General features: G+C 38.0%; 1 protein-coding gene across 1 annotated transcript in view; it reads right to left on the reverse strand.

The window, feature by feature from the left end:
* MAP2K1 (mitogen-activated protein kinase kinase 1) overlaps positions 1-20276 on the reverse strand; it is a 108988-nt gene that overhangs the window by 6665 nt on the left and 82047 nt on the right. Inside the window, exons 6-8 of the mRNA XM_044665336.1 lie at positions 11805-11929; positions 3906-4107; positions 2438-2502 (exon numbers count right to left, since the gene is read on the reverse strand). Coding sequence (XP_044521271.1) covers positions 2438-2502; positions 3906-4107; positions 11805-11929 — 392 coding nt within the window. The remainder of the gene's footprint in view (positions 1-2437; positions 2503-3905; positions 4108-11804; positions 11930-20276) is intronic.

Below are 20276 nucleotides of genomic sequence, written 5' to 3' on the forward strand. Positions count from 1 at the left end.
AAATAATGGGAGTAATTTGAAGAAAGGAAATAGCAGGGTGGCACAGTGACTAGAATACCTGGCCTAGAGTTTGAAAAGACTCATCTTCTTGAGTTCAAATCAGATCTCAAATACTTATTTTTTTTCCTAGTTTTTTTTTTTTTTAATTTAGAATATTTCCCCATGGTTACATGGTTCATGATCCCCACTCCCACTTCCCTTCCCTCTCCTGGAGCTGACAAGCAATTCCATTGGGTATCTCAAATACTTATTAGCAATGTGACCCTGGCCAAGTCATGTAACCCTTTGGCTCAGTTTCCTCATCTGTAAAATAAGCTGGAGAAGGAAACAGAAAATCATTCTAGGACCTTTGCCGAGAAATCCCCAAATTGGGATTTTAAAAGTCAGACATGACTGAAATGAATGAATCAGTGTTTCCTGATTGAGAAGAAAAAATAAATCTCAGAGAGATCAACTCATCCATAATCATGTGGCTGATAATATATCTAGGCAAGACCTAGATGTCTCTCTACTCCAAATTTTTTTCCACTACCCGACACTATTTCTTTTATTGCTTTGTGAAACTAGGAACAGAGAGGAATCACAGTGGGCACTCATTTTTAAAAAAGATTGAAAGAGTGACAGTTCACAGTTAGTAAGAAGTATATTATTCAGACAGGATTAACCAGGTCCTTTGTTTTCATCCTTTTTTCCTCCTATATTACCTAACTTTTGATCACTTAATTGCTTGTTTGCATTTCTGCCAGGAGAATAAAAATATGAAATATTGTACAGGCTCAGCAGACATAAGGCATTTACAGTAAAACATGCTCAGCAAGCTAAGGGGAAGGAAGCTGTAAGTGAACCTTCAGGCAAGTAAAACAGAAAACTAGTTTGCTCCTTATTGCTCTACTATGACCGATAACTTCCAACCACAGCACAGCTCTGTGATATGTGTCTTCCGATGCTATGGGGAATCCTTAGGAAGAGGCATCCCCACCATTGCCCAGGTCTGTGGATACAGATGGGGATAGAAAGGATTAGGCTGCAGACACTACCCAGAGAGTTGTTTTCTAAAAAGTACCTGATACAACATATTCCATTCTAACTTATCTCTCTCTACTCAGAGTTTAGCATATGAATCCATAGTTTTAGCTGGGTAAGTGTTCTGTTTAGCTGAATTTTCACTGTATTATTTATCTTTTTTTTTTTAAAGGCATTAATCTTGTGAAAGTCATATCAGTCCTGGTAACAGCTCAGTTAGGACTTGAAAAGAGGAAAAGTTGAGGCACTAAGGAATTCTCCCCAGAATTCAATTATCCAGAGATTCACGAGTCAGCTCATGAGTTGCATTTCCTGAGGCCCAACAGAAGCTCAGTGTAGAAGCAACCTCCTAGACATAAGGGAAAAGGACGGCCCTGTTCTAATCAATAACTCAGGACTGGAAGATAATATCATGAGATTCAAAACAGAAACACAATTGTTTTGTTCCTTTTTTTTCCTTCCCAGAATGTCCACCAGGTCCAGTGCTTATGGTTAAATAAACCAAATGGAACAGGGGGATGGGAGGGAGAATGCATCAGTGTTGTCATGGTGACAAATGAGTTCACAGCCACTACAGGCTCAGAGTCAGGAGATACAAAGTAAGTGTATTTTAATGTGTATCTATTGCTAAACACACAGTTCAGCCTATAATGAAATACAGTGTCACTACAACGAGAGCATGATTATTAGCCAGGAGGAGAAAGAAATGACTAGAGCCAATGAATAAATCCAAACCAAGGTTGGGCATGAAACCCAGCTCAGAAGGGCAGGTACATAGAACAAAGAGCAGTTGTCACGAACTGTACTCTTTCATCTAAGTGACAAAGGAATGGCCAAAAGAAAGAAAGAAAGCACAAACCAGAGATCTGAGATTCAAGTTCCCTTTCTTGCACAATATCTGACACTACTGGACCAAGTAGAAAGTCTTACTGACACTTTGGGTCTTCATAATTGGGCCCCACTCTAGCTATTTAGTCCTTATGGAGTGAATACCTAAGGCCCTCCTGCCTGGAGGCTAGTGGGACAGTGCCGAAAGCATTGGGCTTCCAGTTGAGAGACTTGGCTTTTACTCTTGGTTCAGCTGTGTGGCCTTGAGAACCACACTGGGAATCCCTAGGAAGAGTTTGGACTAGATGGTTTAAATTCACTCCAGATGGTCTATGATTTATAAGATACTACTAGTTATTTACTAGATGTTCCAAAAGCTGCCTATTTGGAAAGGATTCTAGAATTTCTTTTCAAAGAGTCTAATTAGTTCCAAAATCATTATTCTTGGACCAAACCAATATTGTTGAGTAGAAGAACTCTGGCCTGCCCAGAAATCTGAACAGCTCACTTATTTACCCAGGAGTTATTTTGTTCTTTGCCCCCATTTCCCCAAACTCCCAGATTTAGGAAATCATGCTGTATTTACCTCATTGACTATGTAATCCAGCAGCTCAAAAATTGCCATAGGTGGCCGGCTATCCATTCCATAAGCTACAAATTTTAGAAAGAGAAAAATGAGTTTTCGACAGAAGTTGCTTTATTACATGTGATAAATCTCCTTGGGGGATGCCCCTCTTGACTATGAAAACAATGACAAAGACTAGAGTATAGAGCATACTTGTCTCAAGGAAAGGATGCTATCCAGGCAAGAAGGTCTGTGTGTGTGTGACAGGGGGACACAGCAAGGGAAGGACTATGTAAAGGAAAGAATACAGTGGACTGAAGACAGTGTAGGACAATAGCTTTCCCTAGTTCTCAAGCAGAGAACCATTCTCCCCAGATGTAGAGGCTCATGGCCAACTGCTTGGGAAACTAGTCTCAAATGCCACCTCTTTATCCCTGTTCCAGCCACATACAATCCTTCGTGGGGTTCACGAACGACTGCCCTCCTAAAGGCAGGGATTATGTCAATGCCATCATACTGGGAAATCTGAGCATAACCCTGGGATTTGTTCCTGGTTTGGCAAAAATTAATTGAAGAAGGGACACCTAGGTGACTCAGTCAATAGAGAGCCAGGTCTGAAGATGGGAGGTCTTGGTTTCAAATCTGGCCTCAAGACATTTCCTAGCTGTGTGACCCTGGGCAAGTCACTTAATCCCCATTGCCTAGCCCTTACCACTTTTTTTTACCATAAAATCAATATATAGTATTGATTCAAAGTTAAAAAAGAAAATGAAGAAGCTTCTAACTGAGACAGCACCTTCCTTAATATCAGGTTCATTTCACAAGATTGTGATCTATGGAAAAATATTATAAGCTATGATATAGTGCTTCATACAGATTCTCCTAGCAACCTATCCCATATTCTGGAATTGCTGTCTGGTGACTGCATATCCTCTTACCACAGTCTGGTTCTCCCAGTCTTGGCACATGCCTGAGGACCCTAAGGATTAGATTTAGAGTCAGTGAACCTAGGGAAAATCCTCATTCTACTGCTTTTACTACCATTACCTTGGGAAAGTTACCTCTCTGGACTTTTATTTCATCATCATCCTATAAAGTAGTTACAGCAAGTATTATTATCTTCATTTTACAAACGAAGAAACTGAGGCTCAAAGAAATTAAATGGCTTGCCCAAGATGATATAGCTGTTGTGTTCTCAGGCACATTCTGCTTTGCCATCCTGCCTCATGCTCTCATAAATCAAGAGACTGGATTAAATGTTTTTCAAGGTCCCTTCCAGCTCTAACACTGTGATCCTCCTTAAGACCTGATATGATAGAAACCATAACATTTATCTTTGTCTCTCAATTACTGTCTTTGTAGTGGCTTCAATGGCACCTGGCACATAAGAAGTATGTAGTATATTGGCTGATTTGAGTTGTCTGCATAAAGCTAGAGCCAGTTAGAGATTCCCTAATTCTGAGCTGGTAAATCTTTCTGGAAAACTTACAACTGAGGGGCCTCCCAGGAGTTCTTGGTCGTGGTGACGTCTCAGCAGCATCTCCCTCCATTGGACAGCCAAACATCAGTTCTAGCTCCTTGGAGTCCGGTGGTGGAATGGGATATCGTCCAATTGCCATCTCTACCAAAGACAGCCCCATGCTCCAGATGTCCGACTGTACAGAGTAGTGAGTTCCCTGGAGTCTTTCTGGCTGTTTTAGACAGAGGGGGATGGAGGAGAGACAGAAACATTATTATCATCTTGAATAAGATTTTATGAACTATCCTAGGTCTAATCAGGAAAGTGGTAACCTCAGGGACCATTATTAAGGGATTCTAGAGAGGGGACAGATTCTAGCAGGGGACAGCTAGGTGGCTCAGTGAATTGAAAGCCAGGCCCAGAGATAGGAGGTCCTGAATTCACAACTGGCCTCCGACACTTCCTAGCTGTATGACCCTGAACAAGGCACTTAACCCCCACTGCTTAGTCCTTACCACTCTTCTGTCTTGGAACCAACATACAGAATTGATTCTAAGCTAGTAGGTAAGGGTTTAAAAAAAAACAACCAAAAAACTATCTGTGCTCCCACTGGCCCATATGCCTCTCTAAAGCCAGATATTTGATCTTTTATTTTTGTTTTTAAAACTTCCTAGTCTCAATTCAGGGAAGAGATCCCACTTAAAACTAGAAAGACACACAAACTTCTGTGGCTATCTCTGTTACCAGGTTCACCTTAAACCTTTCTCTGCTACTACCACTGATACATTTTTGTTCTGTTCCTTCTTTAATGCCATTCAGACCTCTGGTAATCTCAGATCATGTCAGTCTGCTCTCCTATTCCTAGTTAATCCCCCAATCTCTGCCTCGCTGCTCATCCCAACTTCACTGTTCTGATTTCCTACAGTTTGGATTAGCTGAGCAGCAGAAAATCTCAGACCAGCCTGAGATATCCACTACCTGCCAGGATGTGTACCCTGACAATTAATGGTTTCTCCAGTCTCTGTCACCTGCCTTGTCCATAATCACCCCTTTTTGCCAATGGCCATGCCATTTTAAAAGGTGAGAACTGTTATGAAGAATCATGCTACCTGGTTTTTCAGGTATGTTTGGCTGTGAAAGTAGTCTTAAAGCCATGAAAGGGTCAATGTCGTGCAATGGAAAGAACACCAGACCCAACTGCATGACATAGACTCAAGGATCAACACTTATGGACTTGCCACATGAACCTCATCAAGTCACTTTTTAATATCTTTGAATTGCAGCTTCCTGGAATCACTGGTAAAATAGGGAATAACACCTTAATTTACAGGACTGCTGAAAAGATAAAATGAACAACTTAGATTCCTCCTCCCCTAATAGACCATAAGCTCCTTGAAGGCAAGAACTATTCCAATGTCTGTATCTTCAGCAGTTAGTACAGTGCCTGGCATGCAGCAGGTGCTTAATAAGTGCTCACTGACTGACTGAAATGGGAAGGAACTTTAAAAGAATACAGCCCCTGAGGTAGTGTGGCAGAATAGAGTACTTGACTTGAGTCAGGAGACTTGATTGCTTTAAAACCCTTAACAGCTATATCATCATGGGTAAGCCCCTTAACTTCTCTGAACCACAATTTCCTCTTCTAAAAAAAACGGGAAGAATACCTAAAATATATATTTGATAGAGATATTGTAAAGAAGCACTCTGAAAACCTTTAAATGCTATTGTAGAAGTATACAAGTTAAAAACGGTTTTTTAATCATAGAAAATAACTTATTGACTATTATACATTTGACAACAAGTTATTAACAAATTTACATTAGATTCTCCCACAATTCTCATATGGTATTAACTATGTTGGGATCGAGCAAATAACCATGGAAATACTTTAGTAGAGTGAGAAAAAAATATGCTTCAGCTCTTGGTCAATAAGGTTTTATGAATTGCAACAGTACAGGTGAAAGACGATGAAAGCCCAAACTAGAGTGGTGACTTTGTGAGTGGAAAGGAGGGAGTGGAAAGGAGTCATCTGTAAGAGATGTTGTCGAGATCCAAATAGTACTTGGCAACTGGTTAGATATGTAGGGATGCAGCATGAGAGTGGGGTGTGGAGAATGACACTAAGGTTTTCAACCTGAGTGACTGGAAAGACTGGCATGCCCTCCACAGTTACTAAGGAAGTTTGGAGGAAGGATGAGGTTTTTTTTTTTTTGGGGGGGGGGGGGGGGAAGAGACAAATTCAGTTTTGGACATTTTGAGTTTCAGATGCTTATAGAATATCCAGGTGGACATGTCCAATAGGCAGTTGGTTATGCAAGAGTGAAGTAGATCTGGAAGTCATCTATATGGAGATAACTAAAGACAGGGGAGCTAATGAAGTGATCAAGTGAGAAGGTATGGAAAAAGAAGAGCACTTGGGACAAAACTAGGGGGAATGAAATGGGATAATGAATCATAAATGGAAAAGGAGCTCTGGAGAGGCAGGAAAATGAAGAGAGGGCACTTTATGAAAACTCAATACAAAATTTTCTACCTAGATGGAGTTGCCAAATGCTGCTTAGAGGTCAAGAAGAATGAAAGTGGAAAAGAAATCATTTGATTTGGTAATTAAGAAGTCACTGATAACTCCATAAAGAGCAATTTCAGGTGAATGATGGGGAGGTTGGAAATCAGATTGCAAAGAGTTAAAAACAGTGGGAGGAAAGGAAATAGAGATAGTAAATACTTACTTTTTCAAGGAGTGTGGCTTAAGAAGAGGAAGGGAGATCAAGGATGACAGGAAAAGGAGGCTGCTTTTCTTTTTTAACTTAAGGGTCGGGAAGACACTGGTATGTTTATAAGCAGCATGGAAAAAAACAGAAGATGGAGAAAGACTGAAGATTAGAATGAGAGAGGATGATAAAGGGCCAGTCTAGTAGAGAATGTAGTAAAGGGGCTAGGCTAATTTTATTTGAGATTGGGATTCAAATAAAGGAGAACACAAAAAAGGATCCATCAAGGGGCTGTAAAATGAGATAAAGAGAAGAGGTGGTCTCAACAAATATCCTAGGTTTTTTGTTTGTTTGATTTTTGGTAAAATACAAGGCAAGGGCTGAAGTTAGAGAGGATATTCATGTGAAGCATATGCTATTGGAGCCTTGGAGAAAGAAGAAAGGGTTTGGAACAGACATTTTGGAGAACAGGATAAAGAATCAATTAGGAGGCAGCTAGGTGGCTCATCAGATTTAAAGCCAGGTCTGGAGTCAGGGGGTCCTGGGTTCAAATCTGACCTCAGATACCTCTTACCTGTGTGACCCTGGGCAAATCAATTAACTCCCATTGCCTACCCCCTTACCACTGTTTCATTGGAACCAATATATAGTATTGATTCTAAGAAGAAAGTAAGGATAAAAAAAGGGGGGGAAGAAGAAATTAGGCATTCCCCAAGAGATAAGTGGTCAAAAGAATAAATTATATATATATATATACATATATATATATATACACACACACACACACACACACATACATACATACATATATAGAAAATAAATTCTCAAAAGAAGAATTACAAAGTATTCAGGATCCCATCAAAAAAAAAATGCTCCGAATCACAAATATTAAGAACACAAATAAAAACTCTGAAGTTTCCCCTTGCATCCTGAAAACTGGCTAAGATGAAAAAAATGATAATGGTAAATGATGGACGGGCTATGGGATAATGGGCATACTAATACATTGTTTGTAGAACTGTGAAATAGTACAATCATTTTGGAAAGTAATTTGGAATTATTTAGATAAAATGTTTACATTGTCCATATCCGTTGACTTGAGTTTATACCCTAAGGACACTATTGATAAGAAGAAAGTCCCTATTATAACACTAAAATATTTAAAGCAACACTTCTTGTGAACACAAAGAAATGGAAACAAATTAGGTATCCATCAAGCAAGAGAATGATTAAGTAAATTGTGTTACATAAATATAATGGAATATTACTGAAAGAAATAAGAATATGATGACTACAGAGACAGAAAGATCTACAAAGTAAGCAAGGCCAAGAAAACAGTATACACAACTATAATATAAATGTAAAGAGCAATATCATACATAAGAAAGAAAAGTTAATTTAGCAAGATTATAAAGAACAACTATGATTCAAATGAAGAGATTTGAAAGAATACTCCCACCAATCCAGCTCTTCGTGGAAATCGAGGTCTATAGGTATTACACAAAGCATATTTTTTTACTTCTCCAATGTACTGATCTATTGTGTTGATTTTGCCTCTTCTTTTTCTATCTTAAAAAATACTGTTTGTAAGCTATTTTTCCCAACCACGTGCCAATAAAACTGACAATCTAAATGCAATGGATGAATATTTACAAAAAAAAAAATAAATTGCCCATATTAACAGAAGAGGAAATAGAATACTAGAATAATCTAATTTTAGAAAAATAAATTGAATAAAACCATAAATGAGCTCTCTAAGAAAAAAATACCCAGGACCAGATGGATTTACAAGTGGAATCTACCAAATATTTAAAAAGCAATTAATTTCAATACTCTATAAGCTGTTTGGAAAAAATAGGTAAAGAAGGAATCCTACCAAATTCCCTCTATAACACAAATATGGATTTGATAAATAATCAGGGAAAGTAAAAACAAAGAAAACCATAGACCTAATTTCCCTAATGAATTATTAATAAAAAATTTTTAAATAATATACTATCAAGGAGATCACAACGATATAGCACAAAGATTATATACTATAACCATGCTGGATATATACCAAGAATATGGAGCTTGTTAAATGTAAACATCACTGACCATAAAAATATCACCTCAATAGATATGGAAAAGGCTTTTAACAAAATACAACACTTATTCCTATTAAAAACACCAGAAAGCATAGGACTAAATGGAGCTTTTCTTAAAATGATAAGTTATCTACCCAAAACCAAGAGCAAGAATTATCTGTAACAGGGATAAACTAGAAGCCTTTCCTAGAAGGTCAGAGGTGAAACAAGAATATCCATTATCATCATTAATATTTAATAATGTATTAAATGTATGCTATATATGTGTAGTTATAACAATAAGAAAAAATACATACAGGCAATAAGAAAACAAAACGATCACTTTTTGCAGATAATATGATGATATGCTTTGAGAAGTCTAGTGAGTCAACTAAAAAAACTAGTCAAAATAATTAACTTTAGGGGGTAGCTGGGTGGCTCAATGGACTGAGAGCTAGGTCTAGAGATGGAAGGTCCCAGGTTCAAATCTAGCCTCAGACTCTTCCTAGCCGTGTGCCCCTGGCCAAATCACTTCACCCCCATTGCCTAGCCCTTACCACTATTCTACCTTAATTCTAAGACAGAAGGTAAGGTTTAAAATAATAATAATAATAATAATTAACTTTAACAAAGCTGTAGTATATCAAATAAACTCATACAAATCATCATCATTTCCATATATTACTAACAAAACCCAGCAAAAAGAGAAAAAAAAAACAGAAATTCCATTTAAAATAATTGTAGACAATATAAAATACTACTTGCAAGTCATATACAGGAATCATATGAACATAAATACAAAACATTTCATACCTATAAAAACAAGCTAGCTAACTGGAGTAAGGGCTCATGGGTAGGCTGAGCCAATATAATAAAAATGATGTGAAAACTGTAAAATAGCATGACAGAAACTAGACATAGACCAACATCTGATATCATTTACCAAAACAAGCCCAAAATAAGTATATGATTTGGACATAAAGGGCAATTATGATAAGCCAATTAGGGAAGCATGGAAAAGAACCATCTATCAGATCTGTGGATAGAGGAAGAGTTCATGATGAAACAAGAGACAGAGTTTCGTAGGAGGCAAAATAGATAATTCTGATTACATAAAAGTTCTGTTAGAGGTTTCATTTCTCAAATACAAAGCAATCTGAACAAAATTTATAACAAATAGGAGCCATTCCCCATTTAAATTAAATGATCAAAGGATCTGAGCAGGCAATATTTAGAGAAGGAAATAAAAATTATTGATGATCATATGAAAACATGCTCTAAATCACTAATAATTAGAGAAATTCAAATTAAAACAATTCTGAGATAGCATCCCACACCAATCAGACTAGCTAAGGTGACAGAAAAGGTAAATGACAAATGTTGGAGAGGAGGTTGATAAAATCAGTCAAGTAATGCACTTTTGAGGAAGCTGTGAATTAGTCCAATCATTCTGGAGAACAATTTGGAACTATGTTCAAAGGCTATTAAATTTTGCCAACCTTCTGACCCAGCAATATTGCTATGAGATAAAATTAAAGAAAAAGGAAAAGAACTCATATGTACAAAAATATTTAAAGCAACTCTTTTTGTGGTGGCAAAGAATTGGAAACTGAGGAGAAGCCTATTGGGGAATAGTTGATTAAGTTATGGCATATGAATGTGATGGAATTCTATTATACTGAAAGAAATGATCAAAGGAATGGTTTCAGAAAAATCTGGGAAGACTTATAAGAACAATTCAAAGTGAAATGAGTGGAACCAGAAGGACAATGTATACATTAAAAGGGTAATCAACTGTGAAAGATTTAATAACCCTCATCAATACAATGATCCATCACAATTCCAAAGGGCTCATAATATAAAATGCTATCCTCTTTCAGATAAGAGTTACGATGGATTAAGAGTACATAGTGAAGCATGGTTTTTTTCCCCTTTATTTCTCTTGTTTCTTCCCACCTTCATCCTGAACAAGGCTAATGCAGAAATGTTAGGCATGACTTCATATGTAAAATGGGGGGGAGACTGAAATTTGTAACTGAAAGTAAAATTAAAACTTTTTAAAAATCTAAAAAAAACTCAATCAAGATGGAAAAAATTTTAAATGGACTTGGGAAATATTAAAAAAATCAAAATACAATTCAACACTAGCTATGCGATCCTGGGCAAGTCATTTTACTGTAACTGCCTAGCCCTTATCACTCTTGGGATTGATACTATCAATTCTAAGACAGCAGATAAAGGTTTTTTAAAAAATACAATTAAATATAAGAAATATTATTTGTCATTTGGGATGGTTCTCTGGGAGGGGAAGGCATACTGAGGATATTAAAAAAAAACAGGCATCATAAGTAAAAACTTATTTTTTAAAAGTAATCAACTAGGGAGAAGTAAAAGGATTGTCTTCCTAAAGTGAAGGTCAAGTGGAGAATAGAAATCATAAATTTGCATGGGATCCAGTCAGCATGGTTACAAGCCTTCCTCTTGGTGATGGTACAAAGGAGCAAGGGAAGAGAAAGTAAGAGATAGGGCAGCGTTTAGAGTTGAATTTGGGAAGGAGGAGAGCAGATAGGATGGTCTGGGAAAATACAGGGATGGAGAATTTAGAGGTCACAGTGAAGAAGAAAAGTTTGGGAGGAGTTATGCATGAGGAGAGACTGAATCAGATTATGATTGGATAGTTCTCTCCTATTTCTAGTGGGTCTTTATTCTGATCCACTGCGTATTATATAGTAGTTTATGTATTCAGAGATCTTAAGAGCTAGAAAGGACCTTGGAAATTATCTAATCAAATACCTACCCTAAATAGTGGTCCTCTTTGTCCTTGGATTTTTCCCTATTTTACCCTTTAAGGTGTTTTTCCTAAGTATACTGCAAAGTCTCCAAAGACAGCAATTATGGGACCTCACTATATGGTATCCCTGAGAAGCAGCAATGCTACCCCCAAATCAAACTGAGAATTTCCCCAAGTCAAAAATATTTTCTTCCAGAAACTGAGAATTTCAATTTCAGGTTAGGGCAATTATCTTCTCTTTCATTCCTTCCCAAAGAATTCAGTACAGGGCTCAGATTTCACAGAGCATAATTAGTTGCTGTTCCTGAAAGAGAGAGTTCTGGGAGCCAAAAGCTTAAGAAAATCAATCAGCTGTCCATACCGACATATAGGACCTTGTCCCCACGAAAGAGTTAGCCATAGAATCAATCAGCTGCCCACTGACGCCAAAGTCACAAAGCTTGATCTCTCCACGTGAGTTCACCAAGATATTGGATGGCTTGACATCTATTGGAGAAAAAAAGACAAAAAGAAAAAACTGGAAATTCAGTAGTGAAGAAGCCAGACCACACCAAAGTGACTACCACTCATCAATGAAGCTCTAGCCTCCCATGACCTCAGAGTCATTCTTGACATCAATAATCAGAAACAAATTAGATCCTCTATTTTCTTCCCCTGGTTACTCTTCCAGCAGAAACTTTTGAGAGATATGAGAAGTATCTTTTGTTTTTATAATTCTATCAAGTCTGGAAGCTTTGGAAGACCTAAAAGAAGTAATCCAATAGTTCTAGCAAAAACATGTCTACCAGCTTCTTCGTCTTCTTCTTTTTTTTTTTTTTAATTTTATTTTTTTTAAAACCCCTTACTTCTGTGTATTGGCTCCTAGGTGGAAGAGTGGTAAGGGTGGGTAATGGGGGTCAAGTGACTTGCCCAGGGTCACACAGCTGGGAAGTCTCTGAGGCCGGATTTGAACCTAGGAGCTCCTGTCTCTAGGCCTGACTCTCAATCCACTGAGCTACCCAGCTGTCCCCTACCAGCTTCACTTTTAAAAGTATTGCTTCTAATGAGATAAAATATCTGTTGATTGTTGAAAAATATGCAGAAAAAATTTATCAGACTACCTAACCCTTTTGATAAGAGGTCTACTCTTCACTGATGCTACTACCAAATATAATTTTATACTGGGATAGTCTGTTTTTTTCACATTTCAAAGACCTTTTCACATTTATTATATCATCTGGTCTTTATAACACCTTGTGAGGAGGGCAGGGAAGTAATGAATTAGTCCTATTCTAGAGATGAAAAAAAAATCAGGATAAGCTATTTGCCCAAGTTCACATAGCAAATCAACAATAGTCCTTATGTCTCCCAACACATATACTGAGAGCGAAGGAGTGTGGTAAACAGTTGTAGATTTTTTGGTTCTACTTGGGACCAAATGATATACTCCATATTCAGGGTATCTCAAATGGTTCAGTTTGAGTTTTAAGCTTTAAATATCTGCCTATCAATGGTTTTACTACATACCCACCCCACATTCCCAATGTCTATGCCTTGCCTCAACATCTAGATTGTAAAACAACTTTTGGTTTTGCAGTGTTTACATGAGAGGGTTCTCCCAACTCAAAAAGGAAGGCAAGAACATTGGTTGATAGTGTACACAGAAACTACTTGGTAGGAACACTGACAAAATGACTACATATAAATGTTATCCAGGCCTGAGGAGTCACAAAATCAAAGTCTATTTGTGGTGCATAGCTACTGTTCTTTGACCTACAAATCAGTAACACTAATAGAATGCCAATCAATTTGGGAAATACAAAAGTAGTATGAATATTGTGAAGGGTCCTCCAATTCTCAAGAAGCTAAATAATCTAGTGGCAAAGGTAAGAGAATAATTAAGTGCTAAATAATGGGCTGTGGCCTCTCAGCATAAAAGGTACTCAGAGAAGAGAGAGGATTTGGGCTAGAAAAATAGGAAAGGCTTCTTAGGGAGCTAAAATTTGTGTCAGACTTTGAAGTGGGAGTTCTTAATCTTGTTTCGTGTCATGGAACATCCCCTCTCCACCTTGGCAACATGATGATGCCTACGGACAGACCCTTTCTCACAATGTTTTAAATGGATAAAATGAAATACATAGGCTTGCAAAATAATACTGAAATATAGTTATACAAATTTAAAAACATGAATTCATGACTGAAGTAATAAACTTCTGAAGGATGGGTAGGATTTACATTTTATTGATGCTTTTTTGTTTTTTATATTACCCTTCCCTCAGTTTATATACCACTCCCCATCTTCTTAACCTTTGTGAGCCTTCTCTTAAAACAAAGAAAAAAACTATTATGCAAACCAATCTACCCACAGGGATAGTATCTAACTGCACATGCAATATGCCATACCCAGCCTCTTTGACAAAGAAACAAAGTACATTCATTTTATCTCCTCTGGGGTCAAAGCTGATCACTATAATTCCATAGCATTTAGTTTTGTTTCTTTGTTATTTTCATTAATACTGTTGCATTCTCTGACCCCAAGGAGCTTATACCCCAACAGGAATCAGCATGGCATGGTGGTGAGACCATCTTGGAGTGTGTATACTACACAACAGCAGGGGATATAGTTATACACATATACAGTAGGACAAATTATGGGAGCTTTGCAAGCCAAACAGAATGGTTTTTCTTTGGCTTTTTTCTTTCACTCCATTCTCCCATAGCCATCTTACTCCTCTACATTTTACTTACTTCTATGAATGATGAGATTCCCAAGTCTTTCTCTCTAGTCTGGACCCCCACTTTTGAGATCCTGATACATCAGCAAATGCCTACAGGGCAGCTTGACTTAGATATCCCAACAGAATCTCACTCATCATTTCTTAAACTGAGCTGGTTATTTTTCCTCTTAAACTTGCTTCTCCTTTTGACTTTACTTTCATCTGTGGAACTTTCACCAAATCTACCATGTTTGAAAACCTTCATTTATCTTAGATTCTTTATTCTCTATCACCCAGCACATTCAGTTACTATTGATTCTACCTTTGAAATACAGTTCATGTCTGTGTCTCTGTCTTTCAACCCCACCATACACAGTGATCCCTCACCTATTGGAGGAGTTATGTTCCAGAGACCCTGCGATAGGTGAAAATCTGTGAAGTAGTGGTGTTTATATATATGTGTGTTAGTGTGTGTGTGTGTGTCTATATATATATATATATATATATATATTTTTTAAGGCTTTATAAACCCTTCCCACTCTCCTATAAACCCTTTCCACACTCTTATTAACCCTACAGTAACTGAGCCAATCAGTGCCTAGGATACAGAAACAGAGTGCTGCAGTTGGTCACCTGTCATTCCATCAGCCAATAGTGTGCTGCAACTCCACAAGTATTTGTGTGTGTGTGTGTGTGTGTGTGTGTGTGTGTATTTTTAACCCAGGATACAGTGAATTGAAGCCTGGAAAAGTAAACCGCGATATAGCAAGGGATGACTGTACTTGGGTTTTATGAATACTGGTTTGTTCAAACAGTACAGGGTAAGTAAAATTTGTGGTTAAGAAAGAAGTGTTGGGTTTTAGTCCTGGCTCTGTGACCAGCTAGGTGACAATGAGAAACCACACCATGCTGGATGGTTTCCATTTCCTCAGGTGTAAAATGGGATTAATAATCATTGCTGCACATACCTTGCAGGCTTATTTTAAGGATCGGATCAAATGATATGTATGAAAATACTTTGAAAAATATAAAATAATATAAATCACCAAACAAAACTTTAAAAATCTGAGCCAGACAGATTTACAAGTGATTTCCATCAAACATTTTGAAAAACAATCCCCTATTCCACATAAGCTGTTTTCATAAACAGAAAAAAAAATTAATCTCTGAAATTCCTTTTACAAGACAAATACTGCTTGATACTCTGATAAAGGAAGTATAACATGGTAGATGAGGGTTTAGAAACAGTGTTTGGGAGGGCAGGGAACCAAATAGTTCATCGCCATCATGCTGACTAGAATATGACAGGAATGCACAGCAGGAACTGTCAAACAGTTTCTCTATGCCTTCACTTCATAATTTCCTTGGAGCAGAGATAATGAAGAATTAGCAACTTCTAATGCTCACCCTCAGTGGGACATAAGTGAGCATCTTTAGCTGAGAACCTCAAAGCCTGGTTTGGTGATCTCACTGAGAGAGGGATGACAGGATCCAAGGAGAAAGCCCTGGTGGCTAGAATGAGAATTGGTGACTGCAGAGGGTGAACAGCTCAGTGTGCTGTTTGTGACTTCTAGACAGTGGATAAGACAAGAAGATGGATGATGGCTCAGGATGCCCAGGTCAGGTCTAGTATATAATTTTGGGCAAGTCACTCCAAGAGTCTTTGTAGCCTCTTGTCTAAATGAAACATTAAAAGAAAGACAAGGAAAAAGGGACGGCTAGGTGGCTTAGTGGAAAGAGACCCAGGCCTGGAGACAGAAGTTCTGGTTTAAAATCGGGACTCAAGGCACTTCCTAGTTGTGTGACTCTTGAACAAGTCATTTGTTAACTGCCTAGCCCTTACTGTTCTTCTGCCTGGGAACTAATACTTAGTATGGATTCTAAGACAAAAGATAAAGGTTAAAAAAAAAAAGACAGAAAAAAAAAAAAAGACAGGCAGGAACTAGGATTGAACAGGATGAAAAGGAGTTGTTATTTGCACTGATGAATGGAATATCAATACAAATGCAATGCTAAATCAAAGTAACAAGAGAGTGCCCAACAGGCCAGGAAACACTCCTAACTATATAAATTCCTTCTATTTCTGGAATGGAGTGGGAAATGAAAATTCAAATGGGAGAACTGAAAGGTATTTAAGTCTTCCGGGCTGTTTTGGCTTGAAAGTTGATTTTTAGTTAAAAACTCTTTTAACTACTAACAAAGAGATAAAACAAATTTTAAAGTAAAATGGGCAACTAAGTAGCCTAGGGATGGGAGGTCCGGGTTTCAAATCTGACCTCAGACATGTCCTAACTGTGTGACCTTGGGCAAGTCACTTACCCCCAATGCCTATTCCATGTGGCTTTTCTGGTTTGGAATCAATACATAGAATTGATTCTAAGACAGATGGGTAAAGACTCTAAATTTTTTTAATAAATAAATTAGACTTGGAAGAGATATAAAATGGATTCCTTATCAGAGTTGAAGTAACCCTCACTAGATCATTCTGAACAACCCCCTACTTAAGGAATTTGTGCCTTTGTTTTCTGTCTTTCTGACTGTCTGTCTGTCTGTCTCTCTGTCAACCAACCTCAACTAGTATCTAGTCAGGGAATGAATATAAATGCTATTAGTCTGAGTCTATCACAAAGATGAAAAAATATCTCTAACACTTGTGTCCTCAAAATGTTTAAGTCCTCTAATTCAATCTAGAGCAAAAAAGTAACTTCTGCATATTAGTCAAGAGAGGATTATTATTCATCTTCAATCAATCAATATTTGTTAAGCACCGACCCTGAGCCAAGAATTGTACTAAGTCATTGCAATAGCATTCTTACTCCCGGGGTACAAAGAATTGATTATGGCAATCCTCGGTCGTGCTTTTCTTTTCTGATCTTTCTCATTTGGGATCAGTTCCTAGCTGTTGATCAACTTTGTCCAGTTACCTTTTCCACCTTCTTCCAACTCCAGTCAGAAGTATCACATTTGTTTTCCAATCCCAATGGCTCAGTGAACAGATAGCATCATTAAATACTCATCTCTCCTTGATGGCAAGCCTATGGCACAGGTGCCAAAGATGCATGCAGAGATCTCTCTGTGGACATGTGCACCATCACCTGTCAATTAGCAAACTGTTCCCTTCCCCACCCCCTACATGCACCTCTCATTACCCACTCTTCTGCCCAGCAGCTCAATGGGAGTGCTTCCTCTCCCCCTGAACAGAGCACCTGGGCCACTCCCTATGCTTCTCTCCCTCCCCAGAGCAAAGTACTTGGGCCACTCCCTTCTCTTTCTCCCTCTCCAGTCGGGCATAGGTTGGGGGGGAGGGAGTGCACTGCACTCAGTCTGGGAGAATGAGGCAGGCATAAGGTCTCTAAAAGTTTCAACATTACTGCCCTAGACCCTTTCTCTGCACTCCCTCCGCACCTTCCAGTTAAATTTAGAAAGTATTAACCCACCCAAGCAGAAATGGTCTTGGCAAAATGATAAAACAGGTCAAAGTATATATCTAGAGTCCCTTACTTCCCCATTCTATATGTATTTTTCCTCACCATTTTTGGGGTTTCCAGTTCCCTTTCTTATTTTTCTCTATCAAATTTTTCTCTCAGGAAAGGCTTCCACCCTAAAGGGATGAAAATTGCTTTCCCAGGGGTATCTGTGGTTTGTTAGCTCCCTGGCAAATAAAAGCCTTTGTCCTACATTCAAGAAGTATCAAGAATCAGCTAATGGGGAGAGGTATTCTGCAGATGACCCAGATAGAAAGTTATCTTATTGTTACTAAAATCATACCAAGTAGGTCACCGCCTATATGCAGTTCAAGTCCTTCATCTAAATGATGCAAATCTATGAATGCAAACAACATCCTTTTATATTTTTCTAATTTTCCCTACCATTTGTGACCTAGATCCCAGGATTCAAGGACATTTGAATGGGCTCCTTTACTATACTTCCTCTTCCAGAAGAGGACTCAGTAACATCTTCAAAATCCCATCTTCTCTCTACTTTCCACATTGCTTCCACTATCACTGGAGTTCAATACTTAACATCAAAGCACCAGAAGACAATCTTTTGGTTTCTTCCCCCTACCTTCTAATCAAATAACTGATGCTGAAAGTTTAGATGACTCTTGAATGCTAATAAGACTCTTCCTAACCTCTTTTCTAAACCAAGGGGATGTCTCTTAGCTCACATAAGAACCAAGGGCTATTCCTAGTTAATTACTTTAATAAAAAATTCATGGCAATATACCCTCTCCCTATATATTCTAGCTCAAAAGGCTGTTAAATTCAATTCAGCCTCTGAAATGATGATAGACAATTGCCTATTCTGAAAAATTAGGAAGTTAAAAGAGAGTACTTTAAACCCCAATGTTATATAGCATGAAAACTAAACTACTAAGAACAAGAATGGAGGGAGAACTTGATGGCACAAATAATCCAAAAATTATGTCTTTGAATTTGGGATGCACTAGGTTTTGTTAGACCTTACCCTCCATCAAAGAAGAGAAGACAACCAGGGAACAAAAAGGTTTAATGTTTCCAAAATCCTTTGGGTCTTTTTCAAAAGGGAAAGGACAACTGTTCAGGAGAACTCAGCTCCTGACAACAGTTAAGAGACTGGAGGGAGGGAAAGTCTAATCCCGCTTCAGAGACTTGGGGAGATAATTCCACTGAAAGGCAATAAGAAACCTGAAGGCCTGAAGACAAATTCCAGGTATATGATAAGTCAGAATGATGCCAGAAGTCAAAGATGTCTAAACAAGAACCCATCCTCTATGAGACAAATGTGTTTGTTTCTTAGATTGAACTGAAGTATATATAAGCAGTGGTTCCCAAACTTTTTTGGCCTACCGCCCCCTTTCCAGAAAAAATATTACTTAGCCCCCTTGAAATTAAATTTTTAAAAAATTTTAATAGCAATTAATAGGAAAGATAAATGCACCTGTGACCATCAACGTCCCACTGGACCGCTTCAGCACCCACCAGGGAGCAGTAGCACCCACTTTGGGAATCACTGATATATAGCTTTGAATTGCAGGCTAAAGATTGTCTAATTGACTAAAGAGACCCATCCAGGCAGTGTGTATCTGAGATTGACTTTAGGTTAATTCACTCATAGGCTTGTTGTCTCCTGCACACTTCCCCAGTTCCATCTGGTTAATGGGAAAATAAGCCGATGAATTCCCTAACCAGTGATCAATGTCAAGAGAACCTATGTGACAATGGTATGCCAGTTTAGAATTCAACATTTGCTACAGATAATTTAAAATGCTGTTAATCCAAACCTGCGTATCCAATAACTGAAGGTAAAAACCAACCCAAACTCATGAAGAGAAAAGACTTTGTGGTTAAGTGACCTCTTCTAAATAATACTGGCAAGCACTCTTTGTGGTGGCAAAAAATTGGAAAATAAGGGGATGCCCTTCAATTGGGGAATGGCTGAACAAATTGTGGTATCTGTTGGTGATGGAATACTATTGTGCTATAAGGAATAATTAACTGGACAAATTCCATATGAACTGGAACGACCTCCAGGAATTGATGCAGAGTGAAAGGGGCAGAACCAGGAGAACCATATACACAGAGATGGATATACTGTGGCACAGTTGAATATAATGGACTTCTCTACTAATAGCAATGCAATAATCCAGGACAATTCTGAGGGACTTATGAGAAAGAACACTATCCACATCCAGAGAAAGAACTGTGGGAGTAGAAACAGAAGAAAAACAACTGTTCACGGAAAAATATCCTAAATTAATTAAATAAAAGCCTTCGCTTCCAGAAAAATAAATAATGTGGGTAAATGCCAGATTCTTTGCACTAAAAAAGGGGGGGGGGGGAAGGCAGCCAGACATTCTAGCATTGGGTAAAAATAAATTACCTTTGGAGGGCTCACTTTGAATGATGTGTGGCCACAGGGAGATAATTACAGAGGAAAGATCATTAAAAATTCAGAGAACTCCAAACACTTCAATTCAGCAAAACAAATAGGCTTGGGTTTCTTCTCCAATCATTTATTTCTGTTTTTCAACTCCAAGAAATATTCATCATTCTCTCTCTCATTCTCATTCTCTCTCTCTCTCTCTCTCTCTCTCTCTCTCTCTCTCTCTCTCTCTCTCTCTCTCTCTCTCTCTCTCTCTCTTTTTCTCTGTGACA

This window comes from Gracilinanus agilis, chromosome 2 (genome assembly GCF_016433145.1).
Source record: "Gracilinanus agilis isolate LMUSP501 chromosome 2, AgileGrace, whole genome shotgun sequence".
NCBI lineage: Eukaryota > Metazoa > Chordata > Mammalia > Didelphimorphia > Didelphidae > Gracilinanus > Gracilinanus agilis.